Below are 14,058 nucleotides of genomic sequence, written 5' to 3'. Positions count from 1 at the left end.
ACTGCCAGGCTCTTTTCTTGCACTTCCCTCTGAACACACTGCACCACGTAGCAGCATCACCATGAAGTCAATACATGGCTGAATACATATTCAAGGGTGGGACTGCCCAAAGTCATATTGAAGCAATTTTTGGAGCAAGTAAAATTGTGTTTTGTAGCAGTTTGGAGCAGGCCAATCTGAATTTTGGTGGAATAATGGAATACAGAATATGGCAGCACACTTCAAAACCACAACTAAACACAGAATACATCATCATGAAGCACGTAGTAGAAGCAGGCTTTGTAGCTATAGCATAGTTGAATATCGAAGAGTGGGTCGAGCGGCAGCACGGTGCATGTTTTCCTGTAAAGCTGGATACATTTGTGGCACTACGATTGAACTATATATATTCCCACGCCAACGCTAATGATGATAGCGGAAAATGTGCTCAAATTATGATTGATTGATTGATGAATATTGTTTCTTGGCGCAAGGGCCAGAAATGGCCAAAGAGCGCCACGACATTTGGTGAAGAATGGCAATGAGTATCGATGAATATGGCGGTTATCGAGTGGCTGTATATTGGCCTAAAATATTCGCTGTAAATGCTGTAAAATATGTATCAATTAAAATAATGTCAATGAGAAGTGAGTCCTACGGTTGTAAAAGTACGTTGAGAACGATAAGATACTAAAAGATGTTAATTTATAGCAGCACCAGTGCCTCTGCAGAGCCCTTCAGTGCAAGGGCTGCGAGGCATGTGCTCTGTAAGTGATTTCATTGCAGCTACAGCCTCTAAGCAGAGGCTGTGCTACAAATAGCCTGGCCAAATGATTTCTATGGTATTAGTTTCTTCTAAGAACTTGAGTACTGATTTAAAATTAGAGGGTCGTTGCCTAAAAAGAAGACTGGGTGCAGAGGTATATTATGACGGTATAAGGAAGGGAAGAACTTTTTTCTCTCCTCTTCTAATAATGGGCACTGAACGAGAACATGAAGGACTGTAAGTCTACTTCCACACCTAGTGCATGTCGGAGGGTTAGTTCCAGTTAGAATGTACGAGTGAGTGCTATAGGTATGCCCAATTCTTAACCTACAGAGCAGTACTTCCTTATGTCTCGTTGTTTTCTCAGAGATCCAGTTTCCTATTTTCGGTTTGATTAGGTGCAGTTTGTTGGATACCTGAGTGTCCCACTGCCGTTGCCAATATTTCCGTAGTTTATGCTGTAAAAATGGTTTAAGGTCTGTGTAGGGTACAGGTATATTAATGTTTGCATCACAAAAAGATACGGATGTAGCCCTTTCGTCAGCAGCTACGTTGCCCTCTAGGCCTCTATGGCCAGGCACCCAACAAAGAACAATCATTTGGTTAGACAGGTACGCTGAACATAGAAGGTTATAGACTTCATTAAGGATGGAGTTTTTGTGTTTTCGTATACTTGATATGCAGCTAACAAATTATATGGTCCAATACACGTAACATCATTTCTGGGTCAGCATACATCACCGCAGACCCAGAGAGCCGCAATCAACCCTGGGAAGGTATAACGTAGGACTACTCTAATCGGTTTTGACCAGATAGATTTAGTTTCGCATACGCTATACCCCTGCATACGTTATAAGATAGCTGGTCATCACTGCGCATGTACAGAACGCTAAATGACCCATAGCATATAGTGTACGCAAGCTATTTCTCAGATTTAGCATTACCATCTTTGCACGGTTTGCGTAGTTTACGTAAAACATGGCGGCGGTCCTGGCTGCCCGCTTCGAATTGAATTTGGCATTGCTTTTGTAAAGTTCATTTCGTTCGTAGCAAATGACTGCAAATGTATTTCGCTTAGCCTCAAACCACTTTTCCAGAGTGTTTCTCGTTTTCGAGATGACTTCTCGTTTCGCACGACTCAAAGCCTAACTAGAGAAACATTTGAGATGTCAGCGCCACCTATCAGTGAAGTCTGGAGATAGCCACGACGGCACATGGCCTCTGAAATCTGAAGACCTTGTACGCGAACTAACACTAATAAATGTTCGCTGCCTAGCGCATGCAGTACCAAAGCGTATAGTGTACGCTATACTATAACTGTCTATTGCTATAGCGAATATATGGACATTCCAGGAGCATTTCTGCTATCATCTCAGTAATGTTCCGCATAAAGTCCAGGGGTGATAACATTGTCACCACACGCCATATGTGCAAATGAAAGTGTGCGAGGGTGAGCCGACAATGGCGGCTAAATCTAACGCATGCAAGGAAGGAAAGAGGGAAGGAAGCGCACCGTCTTCCATCACGCACAAGGCACCAGGGGGAGGGGGAGGGAAGGGAGGGGTTCTACTCCAGCAGCTGCTGCATATAGAGAGGCCTATTTCTAAAGTGATTTGCGATAGGGACAGAGTGATATGATATGATATATGGTATGATATAGTGACAGAGTACTGATAGCTTCGCATGCACCGTTTTAGCCGCTTAGTTCACGTTGAGCCAGGCAGCATGACGGTCACTTCTCGCACTGCTGTTGCACTTCCGTAGTCATCAAATTATATTTGCTTACCGTACGAATGTTTACAAATTTACACAGTCGATAAAGCTACTATCCTTATTCGTATAGCTGTCGATTCCTTTGCTATCACAATGAATGCTTTGCCTTTCGGGCAAAACTGACTGATATGGGCTTAACAGATCGGAACAGCTTTACATTATAACGGCCCTGTGGACAGAGAAACTCACACGTTGAACTCGGTACAGCGGGCTTCCCTAATACCTAGCTTGCATGCAGTGCCTTCAGCCTACTTTGCGTTGTGTTGTGCCTCAGCTAGGGATCACCACACCGCTTGGCCCACTCAGCTGTGTTCTAGTACACTCTAAATACAGTTGCCCTGGCCCTCCCAACAGCAGCGAGAACAGCCAAGAGTGGCCGCATGCGTGCTGCCCACTTGCTGAAAGCATGGAAAAGTCCATAGATATAAGCACGAAAACTATGAGAAACTGTGCGGGAGGCGCAGTCACATGGTATGCAAAATGTGAATGACTGCACTCTTTAAGAGAACGAATCCACTCGCTGTTCATGGCCACTGCCGAAGCACACATGCCGAAGCCATTCTAGTGCAGCATGGCGCAAATTCGGTCAATTCTCTATGTTTCTCACAGTTTGGCACAGAAATCTACACTTCTATCAAAATGGCACAAGTGGCACAGGAATCCCACCCCTGCATATTCAGGCAAGAGTGACTCAATGTACATGATGTTGGTTCGATTCTGCCCACCAACACAGAACTTTTGAATGTTCTTTTATTTTGTCATTGAAGAATGGCACATACCCAGTGACCTGACTTGGCATCAAAGGGTTTAACTGAAGAGCAGCACAAAGCCAGTGGCGCATACTTAGTAATCCAAGTTGGCATCAAAGGAAAATGGTTAACTACCAGCACAGATACCAGAAAGTGCTGCAAAAAAATGTATATACATGGGTATATTTTGAATGAATGAAAGAATGTGATGCTGCCTCTGCCCAAATGAGGGATGGTGGACTTGTCAAGCTGTCCAATGGACAGTTTTTTTCTGCCACTCCCCATCTGTATCTTACAAGATGGAAATAAACTTTCAAGTATCATAAGAATGCAAATAGCACTGAAAGAATTCTAACCTTATCGACTCTTACCTTCAATGCCCGCAGTGTTAACCACCTTTATCAAAAGAAAGCCAAAGGGGCATGAGCACAGCTGACTTAAGATGTCCAGTTAGACTTGTGTTGCATTTGTGCTGCTTTAAATCCCTAAAGAGGGAGGCAAACCCTCACCCTAGCCCTCAAATTTTAGCACCAAGTTAAATTCAACTAGCAAGGACAGCATAACTCTCGCTACTAGTTGCTTTGTTTCTGCAAAAGCTGCATAGAGGTGGGTGGTTTGACGTACTTGGTAAATTCAGTGAACAGCACAATTTCCTGGTACAATGGCTAACTGTTATAACTTCAACACAGCTCCTGCCAGGTTTTCAGTGAAAGGTAATGCACTGTTTCAAAAGTGCCGACTAAACATGGCTGCCACTACCATGAAACGAAAAAATTAAGGAAAAGGAATGTCCTGCAGTTTTATCTAACATTTCTGTTGGAAAGTTGCTTGAATTGGGTTTTGAGTTGGGTGCTTGTTCACCTAATGCTTCAATTTCATCATCATCATCATCAGCCTGGTTACGCCCACTGCAGGGCAAAGGCCTCTCCCATACTTCAACAACCCCGGTCATGTACTAATTGTGGCCATTTTGTCCCTGCAAACTTCTTAATCTCATCCACCCACCTAACTTTCTGCCGCCCCCTGCTACGCTTCCCTTTCCTTGGGATCCAGTCCGTAACCCTTAATGACCATCGGTTATCTTCCCTCCTCATTACATGTCCTGCCCATGCCCATTTCATTTTCTTGATTTAAACTAAGATGTCATTAACTCGCGTTTGTTCCCTCACCCAATCTGCTCTTTTCTTATCCCTTAACGTTACAGCCATCATTCTTCTTTCTATAGCTCGTTGCATAGTCCTCAATTTAAGTAGAACCCTTTTCGTAAGCCTCCAAGTTTCTGCCCCGTAGGTGAGTACTGGTAAGACGCAGCTATTATACACTTTTCTCTTGAGGAATAATGGCAACCTGCTGTTCATGATCTGAGAATGCCTGCCAAACGCACCCGTGCCCATTCTTATTCTTCTGCTTATTTCCGTCTCATGATCCGGATCCGCCGTCGCTACCTGCCCTAAGTAGATGTATTCCCTTACCACTTCCAACGCCTCGCTGCCTATTGTAAATTGTTGTTCTCTTCCGAGACTGTTAAACATTACTTTAGTTTTCTGCAGATTAATTTTTAGACCCACTCTTCTGCTTTGCCTCTCCAGGTCAGTGAGCATGGATTGCAATTGGTCCCCTGAGTTACTAAGCAAGCCAATATCAGCGAATTGCAAGTTACTAAGGTATTCTCCATTAACTTTTATCCCCAATTCTTCCCAATCCAGGTCTCCGAATACCTCAATTCAATTTATTCAAGCACAACTTTCTCTTGTGCTTGAAAACAGCACATAGCAAGAAGAAAATTAGTCAAATGGAGATGCCATCAGCCCAATAAGACTTTTTTTGCAGTCCTTGGGAAAATCCACAGCCTTGATGTAATAAAAAAAATGTAATCTAATGTTGACCATCTGGGAGTGTATTTAATGTTCACCAAAATTTCAGTACATGAGCATTTTTGCGATTTTTCTCTTATCAGAATGCAAATGGTAAAGCCAGGCATCAAACCTACAAACTCATGCTTAATAACAAAGGCTAATTGGATATGAACTAGGCTAAGGAACATTACAAAGTGGTAGTGCTGTAAAACACCTTTCTTTGTTAATTATTGTTTCTTGTGTGATGTGTCTCTAAGTGAATAGAAATGTGGATGCTGACAAAAGGCACACAATAAGTAATCATAACACACAATAAGCAGTTGAAAATGGCATACCGCATCTTTTCGAAGCACTGACACTGGCGACGAAGCACCGATGTCCGATGTAGTTATGTCTTGCTTGCTTTTGTCAACCCGTTTCTGCCAGTCTTCACCACTCTTTCTCAGGGCCTCTAACCTGTGACATGAACGCAGGGTATGTAACAGTGCTCTTGTGTGAAGCCCTCAATACACCTTAGAAAAAGCAAGGACACTATTCAAAACAAAAAGCTTCATGGCTGTCAATTCTCGGCATATGCAAAAAGACCTGCTGTCCAATGCACACAGAAGCACAGGTGCACATTGTTGTCCCTTAATCAGTTGGATCATTAAAAATGAGGGCTATGGAAATCTCAAAGCATTTTTACGTGTACGATACTAGACCGCCCATAACTTCCAGACTGTGCACAATTTCTTAGCCCTTATAAGTTAATCATTCCCTTTAACAGCGCAAGCAATACCTGACAAGCATGAACACCAGTAAAAGAAATTAAGAGTACTAAACTTGTATATTGCACACTTTCTTTTCACTCGTTGCATTGAAGAAAACATGTCTAACAGCACTACAATATCATGTGAGAAGATACATTCATCTATACATAATAAACACTTTTAGTCATGTGGGAGATATATACCTAAAGGCCTATACACTGGAACACAGAAAAAAAATTCAGTGGCACCATTTTCAAAGCGCGATGGCACCACCTGCTGCTCCAACGGCTCCGAGCTGCCAAACAAGGCGACCGCAAGTAGACGCAGTGTTTGCGTTTTGACATTTCCTTGAAGTTCTCACGAAGAACGGGATGGTGAATTTTAGCTAGCAAATTTAGTTAGTCAACTTCAGCTTCTCGGCAAGATTCTGCTGCAAATCGGAATGGCTGTGGCAAGCGCAAGCGTCTGCAGACGGAGCGGATTGTTCGGGTAAGTCCGCATTACCTTTGCATGCAGAAACATTGGTTCTGCGGCTATTCCACTTTGATTTGCATGTCTGACAATACGTCATGAACTAGTAAATGCCTTGCAGTACGCGATATAGTTTATCTCCGCATTGAAGTGCCTCGAAAAATCTCACAGCCCGCACCTTGAAAACAGGCGGCATAGGTTCGAGTAAGCGTAGCGCACTTGCGCGGATCTTGCACGGATTACACGTGCATGTGTAATCGAGGCCCATAGACAGACACATACACATAGACAGACGCTCACAGATACACACATACAGAGACAAAAGGACATGCACGGCTGAATATGCCACAACGGCCCGGCTCTCGACGTACATCATGTTCATCGCAAACGGTGCTCTGCAATCTGCTTCGTTTTCGCTGGGTATTTGCACGTCCATATATGACGCAGTGACGCCCCGATTATGTTCTGCACTTGGATGTTGCGGGCACAGACATATTTACACATTGAACACCCTGTAACACACACACACGCTACATGCACGCGAACGTGTCTTGGCAGCTCCGGGAAGATAGCGGCCGGTCACTGGGTTCCGGAGTATGCGCTCAGCCCATCCGGCTCGAGACTATCGTGTTCGGATCTGTAAGGGTAAGCTGTTTACAGGCTATAAACCATATGGCCTAATCTCAAGCTGTAATCGTCATGGGAGATTGTACCAGTATCGCCAATGATGAATCACACTCATCCAGCTTGATGGTGTGCTGCTCCCACTGCCAGAGACGACTTACAGTTAGCATTCAGGGAAAGCTGCCCTCAAAAGCAGCATTTCTTTATTTTTGAAATTTTCGTACTCAATTCTAACCAGAAACATCAAGTAACCTTTTCAGAATAATGACAAAAAATACTTAAAAATATTTGGGAAATTTGTTACGTTTTTCCAGAATTAATTTGGGTGTTATATCAGACCATACTGAGAAAGTAGACGCCCTTTTCAAGTTCTTACGTGCACTACAGCCATTTATCTCAATAGCAAGTCTCGAGACACACTAGTGCTATACGGCACAAAGCTTGCTCCTGGCCAGAACACCTTATCCTCACTTCCGCTGCTTGATGGCAAAGCAAAACAACCTGCATGTTTGCTAGAAACTGGTCAAAGTGAACGCTAAGATAAGATAAGATGGAGGCCACTTAACAACCAAACCCACACGCCTGCATTAAGCCACACCACTTTGTGCGCACCTTGATAAGACATGAATAGGGCATGTCTGTTGTGTGTCAACAACCTATATCAGTTGATGGCACAGTACTGCACTACGGAGCTTGGCACCTGGAACCAGCTTTTAGACTGTTTGCCGGCAGCTTTTAACCTGAGAAAGGAGCTTCCAGGCAGCTTTGTGCAGTACACCATGGACACTAATGAAGATTCAGTTTATATTTAGAAGCATGTGTAATCCAACACTCCCATAAATACCCACTTCAAAGGCTGTGTGCACAATTGTGCATGCCGAGATAGTGCATCAAAAGCACTGATGAAAGTAATGATACTTAAAACATGTCACATAATCTTTAAACTTATTGTAGTTATGCTGCAAGACTCAATGATACACGTAGAGTATAAGTAAAACATGGCTGGGTGTCCTCACAGCATCAGTATACTGTCATGAAATGCGTTCACTTCTTTCATCATGTTTTCCTACGTTTTACCACAGCCTTATCTTTCAAGTGACTGAATAGGTTCTTTCCGAGTATACTAGACATATGTTCTGTGACTTTACATTCATGTAGAGCACTTTCGCATACAGTGTACAATCCAAAACTTGACAAAGCTCACTGATTAATTGAAAATTCTTAATACACTCCTTGACTGTATGCTTTTCGCAATTCTGAAAATGCAAGCAATGTGGTGAAACTAAGTTTTCAATAGATGAAATTAATAACCCCTTAAGTACTTTCGATGAGCCCAGCTCTTTAAGATGGCACTGATAGACATTGCTTTGGACTTGTCCATGGTAATACATTAAAACCTCGTTAATTCGGATTTCACGGAACCGAAAGAAATGTCCAAATTAACAGAATGTCGAATTATCGAGGGTATCAAGAAAACAAGAAACAAATGCTTATTATGTCAACAAGCTTTTATTTACTGAATGAATGCACCAATCATTTTCTATTTTGCACAAAAGCAGTGCGAAAGCTGCACTTCTCGTTATCTCGTGGCTGACTAGCCGCTCACAGCGGTGAAGGCATAACTTACGACGGCCGCGGTGCGAGTCTTCATCTGAGACAGGCTTTTTACTACCGTGCGCATATCCAGATTGTTTTTTTGCTAATGAGCTGGTCGCTATCCATCACGATGTAGCCGGTGCTCTTCATCCTCGAAAGCCTGTCAGAACGAAACTACTGCTTGTCACAACCACTGTGAACGAAGCTGCAGCTGCTGTCGATGCGACCTTGCGGTGCTGAAGGTATGCAGTCAACGCATGCACTAAGTAAAAAAACTGCCATTTGCTTCAATTGCGGACGAAACCGCGGTAGCGATCGACGCACTCATGGATGGCGACTACACAGTTATGAACGCACGCGACCAACACGTATACAGAGTCAAAACAATAGCACTGTTTGCCGCAACCGCCGCGGACAAAACAGCGGCCGCTATCATATATGGCAACTACGCAGTCATGAAAGCATGCAGCCAATGCGGTGCTGTGCGTGGCGGTAAACACAAGAACAAAGGCTTTAATGGCACAAATAGGGACGAAGCGTTCTGCCATTGTTGTCATTCACGTGCGATTTCCCCTGATGACTATGACAATGCGGACTAGCAATGCACTAACACCATTTCTGCTTTTCTGCATCACACATTTGCGACGCTCCAGCGCTTGCCAAGCTCCGAATTAACCGATGTGCGCCAAATACGTCCGAATTAACGAGATCTGCTTCACTGCATTAGATAATGCATACTCCTGCCAAAACCAAAGGACGAGTCCGAATTATCAGATTTTCCGAATTAACGGGGTTTGCTGTGTTCCAATGTTCAAAGCGGTTTCCCCGAATGGTCCACGTAGTTTTTATTCTACTACATAGATGACAGCACCACGTCAGCCCTTGAAGGCCATGTTTACTGAGCTCATTGGGCGCCTTTCCACAAGAGATTTTATAGATGACGTTTCCCGTCAACAGCTTGCACATGGGTCGCACATGCAAAAGAAAGCAACCATTTGACTGCTTCACTGAGGTTGGCAATGAGGTATCTGAGCAAATATGCAACTTTGTTGCCTTATATGCTGTTTTGGAATTGAATATCGCAATGGCCCAGTAATAAACATGCAAGTAAGAGAACATATTTGAACTTGCATGCTCAGGATACTTTAACTTATTCCCCTTTAATGTAAAAAGCATCAATGTGTTCATACTGCATACCAATTCAAGCCTCAACTGTACATTCTGGTTTACGGCACACAGAAACTGGCACCTGAGCAGTGGCACATTTGTTAAGCTCCGCGTTCAGGCCAAGTCATATCTCACCTTTGCGCAATACCTCCACTACAAGTTGTCTTCTCGTCTTGAGTGATAGGTTGTGTCCGGTTGGTCTCACGAGCATAGAGGCCCCGTGTGTTCACCTCCAGTCCATTGTCACTGGCTGCAGCGTAGGAAGAGCGCAGCCGAGCTTCAGACGAAAGGACTTCATGAGCACTCCTCCTGCACAGAGAAAACAAAATTCTAATTAACAGTGTGGCAGCAATGGTGGAAAAGTCATTCTGGGCTCAAAAGTTGAATAAAAAGTGGACCTTAATTTTCAAAGGGGATAACAGCAAGTGCTTCCCAATCAGGCACCAGGGTACAATGGCATAGCCTAGACAAGTCATGCATCTCGGTTGATTCAACACAACTTGGCTATTCTTGTTCTGCTACTTTAAAGCTACTGCACTAAACAAAAATTAAACTTAAAAGCTGAACTACAAGCTAAAAGCTTGAAAGCATAAGCTGAAAGCTTAAGCTAAAAAATCAAAACTACATAACTAGACACCTCTGCAATAGCATCGATATGACTCACTGAGAATGGGAACTTCATACGCCAGAAAATACAAAATACCAAACGAGTGCTAGGAATGCCACCATAATGTTCCAGCAACAACTCCCCATGATGCCATAGATTTAAAAAAGTATATGGCCAAATCTAGTACAGATTGTAAAAAATTATGAAAAAATTCAGTTCGAGAATGAAAGCGGTACCTGCAGGAAAAGTTCACTTTTCCTACACAAGAGGTCAGGCACGTGAAAAACACAAAATGCCATACACAGATGACTTGTAAAAAAATCCCTATGCCAAGAAATTTGGCATACCTTTTGAATTTGTCACATTAAAAAAAATTTTACAATTCATGATTTGTTGCACGTATGGAACTGAGGTGGCATACTGTGGTTACAGAATCTGGCTATCTAACGGAACAAAATAAGCAACAAAATTTTCAGTTCTTTAAATTCAAAAATGTGCAAATCAGCATTTTCTTTATTAAGCTATCCTTGTTCACTGAGCATATGCTCAGAACTCTAAATGCATAAACGCAGTGCTTTCAGCATCACTTAATAAATAAGCAATAATGATCAACACTCGACGACTACCTAGATTATACCAATCAGCAACTACCTGACAACTGAGCAGGGCTACAGATAGTCGAGAGTGAGAGATAGTTGAAGTTCCAACAAGTCTCAGAACGACTGCAGACATGGCATGCAGCCCCATAGGAAGCTTTCAGTTCTGACAATGCCCAAACATGGCCCACACATGAAAAGGGATAATGAAACAAAATGCAAAAGTACACACATTTTATCCCAAATGACCTGTTTCCTACATGCTGTGTTCATTCTGTAGCGCCATGGAATGTAGATGTGTGAAGGTACTCATTAACAAAGATGCTAAGCATTTCTCCGATTGACTTTTTTTTTTAACAGCCTCATCAAAACTGGCAGATGAAGAATCAATAGTAAAAGGGACTAGCATGTAGCTCAGAAATCATGCAAAGACAGTTACAACAAACAGGGCATTATACAATGTGATGGCTAACATGCTGTAAATAATTTAGCACTCACGTAAAATGCCATAGTGAAGACTGAAGGCCCATGAAGAGCAACATGAATTAAAACACCAGGTACACATTCTTGCACTGTGGTGCATGCAGAACAAAACAAGGAAGCCAGCTGAATTGCATACGAAATTAAACCACACTGTTCTACATATTACAAAAAACTTATTGCTCAAAATTTTCAGTACGATAGAGTTAGGCTGGCACATTAAAATCAAATGCCATTCAGTTTTGTTTTTGTTTTTTTAGCCAAGGAAAAAAACTCGCACAAAGCAGATTTCTTCACTGGCAATCTAAGCCACAAGTGCTTGGGCGCAATGAACAAATTACCTACAGCACAGCGTTTCTAATGACAGTGATGTGGGTGCTGCCACAAACAATATTGTGTGTACAAACAGTCAAATAAGAAAAAAAAAGGGGGGACAGACTTCTAGTAAATGAACTTTACCTGCCTTGCCACCGCACTTCCAATGAATAAAAGCCAATACAACAATTATGTTCGCGAGTTTAATCCATACGAGCGTCAATATCAGCATAATACGATGCCGACAACCCCCATAAGAGGCAACCAGGGGCGCCCCGCGAACGAAAGGCACGGTGCGCCCCTGACAGCGTTGGTGAACGTATCTGTCGCAGCACCTACGTCATCTCCAGGATGCGGCTATCCCGATCGGCCACAGGAATGCTCGTGCCAGCACAGAAGGAACCGCGAAGTCACAGCGGCACAGAAAAGCCATCGCTACGTAACGCGGCTCCAGGTGCACGCCATTCCAACGCGCGCTTCAGACGGATGGAAGCACGCGCCCTTATCGTCCGAGAGACCCATTCGCGACGATTACCTCGTTACGCTCCATCGCGCGTAGTGCACTTCTTGGCGGTGAACGACATGGCTTGTCGGCCGCATCCGACTGCTGTTGCTGCCTGCTGCTATGCCGGCCGCATCGGCTGCCGAGACGATGCAGACCGACGACGCGCAATCGCGGTGGAGAGCGCGGTGTTGGGAGCACGTAGGCGCTCTGTTTCGACTGTATTCTATATGTTGGTTTTTGTTGCCGGAGGTAATACTTTTCGGGCACGTTTGCCCTCGGGATTTTCCCCCGCTAGAGCGCCTCATCTAGCCGTGGGCAGCGTGGGCGAGGTTGTTACGAGCGGGCGAGCGCCCCTGCCGTGGCGTGAGCGGGTAGCGCTTTTTCTGGACTTCGCGACTAAGCGCGCGCGAACGCATACGCGGCACTCAAGGACGTCGAAAGTTTAAACAAAGGGCAGCGAAAGGTGAACTCCCGCTTCTTCTGTAGAAAGACCCGTCTAGACTGGGTTACGAAACAGGCAGAGTATACACACTTGCTCTCGGATCTAAAAGCGATGCAATGCTGGAGCCCTTAGCGACTACTTAAAATATTGATACGCAACAGCCGCCACAGTTCTACTAGACTGAAGAGGAGGAAGACCACGTGTTCCCGACTACTCGCCATTGAAGAAGGATATCCTATCCTACTATAGGGTCGCCTTATTTATTTATAAACCAATTTATTTCATTTTCAAATCACATCACTACCCGGTTTCGTGGCCTATCCCCCCCACAGTGGGTTTGTGTCATTGTGTATGGTTCCTTGATTCAGCATGTATGCCAAATTGTACTTCTTTCCCTTCACAGCTGCCATTTTGTAAATGGGCCCCGGACTCAGTCAAGCTGCTCCAAGGCAGCTTTTTGTCCCCGGCCTTTTTCTCTTGGAGAAATGAAGCTTGAATCTTAATTGATGCTTCATGTCATCATCTTGAACACCGTTGGCCTACGTGTAAATATACCGTACATTGCCTTGTGCATCTGCTACACGTAATACTTGGTGGACGTGGACGTTCCCCGTACACGCCATGGAGCTTCGCAGCGGTCGCAAAGCCGACAATGCAACTTCGGCTCCTGCTTGCGGCACTCCATCTACGCAAGCCTCTACGCCTGAAGCCACGACTAACATCACCATCCCCCCCCCCCCCCCCCCGGATCTTGCCGTTTTCCCCGAAGTAGGCAGTCCTGATGTTGACGAATGGCTCCGATTCTACGAACGTGTCTGCACGTCACAGGTGGGATCCCACTATTATGCTCACAAACGTTCTTTTCTAACTCGACGGCACTAAACGCGCATGGTTCCAGGCTCCCGGAGAGAGAGGAGATCACGAGCTGGGATCTCTTTAGGCAACCTTTCTGGCAATCCGTTTGGTCGCCAACTCCATGCAAAGAAGGTCATAGCCGCATGCGTACAGACAAGACAGTGTCCCACGTGTCGTACCTTCTCGACGTCTTGGCTTTTGTAGCAAGGCTGACTCGAACATGTTGGAGGACGATAAGGTTATTCACGTCCTCATAGACATTGATGACGACGCCTTCAATCTACTGGTGTTTAACAACGTCGCCAGCGTCCATACGATCCTCATGGAATGCCGCCGTCTCGAGCATGCTAAAAGCCACCGAGTATCCCAACAAATCACGCGCCTTCCCAACGCAGCTGCTACGTCATCTTGTGACGACTTCTTCCACCAGCTCTCACGATCTGACAACTTAACCCGCATCATTCGTCGTGAGGTCGAAGCAGCACAACCAGCGGCCACTTCATTCCCGTCATCTGATCCTTTTCCGAC

The 14,058-nt window shown here is 44.4% G+C and overlaps 1 protein-coding gene across 2 annotated transcripts in view; it reads right to left on the bottom strand.

The window, feature by feature from the left end:
* LOC126542256 (uncharacterized) overlaps nt 1-14,058 on the bottom strand; it is a 178,656-nt gene that overhangs the window by 65,432 nt on the left and 99,166 nt on the right. For both annotated transcript variants that reach the window (XM_055077125.2, XM_050189242.3), the window contains exons 15-16: nt 9,866-10,039; nt 5,459-5,579 (exon numbers count right to left, since the gene is read on the bottom strand). In XM_055077125.2, coding sequence (XP_054933100.2) covers nt 5,459-5,579; nt 9,866-10,039 — 295 coding nt within the window. The remainder of the gene's footprint in view (nt 1-5,458; nt 5,580-9,865; nt 10,040-14,058) is intronic.

The sequence above is a fragment of the Dermacentor andersoni genome, chromosome 2 (genome assembly GCF_023375885.2).
Source record: "Dermacentor andersoni chromosome 2, qqDerAnde1_hic_scaffold, whole genome shotgun sequence".
Taxonomy (NCBI): domain Eukaryota; kingdom Metazoa; phylum Arthropoda; class Arachnida; order Ixodida; family Ixodidae; genus Dermacentor; species Dermacentor andersoni.
Note: the sequence above shows the minus strand (reverse complement) of the source record. Positions and strands in the feature narration are given on the sequence as shown.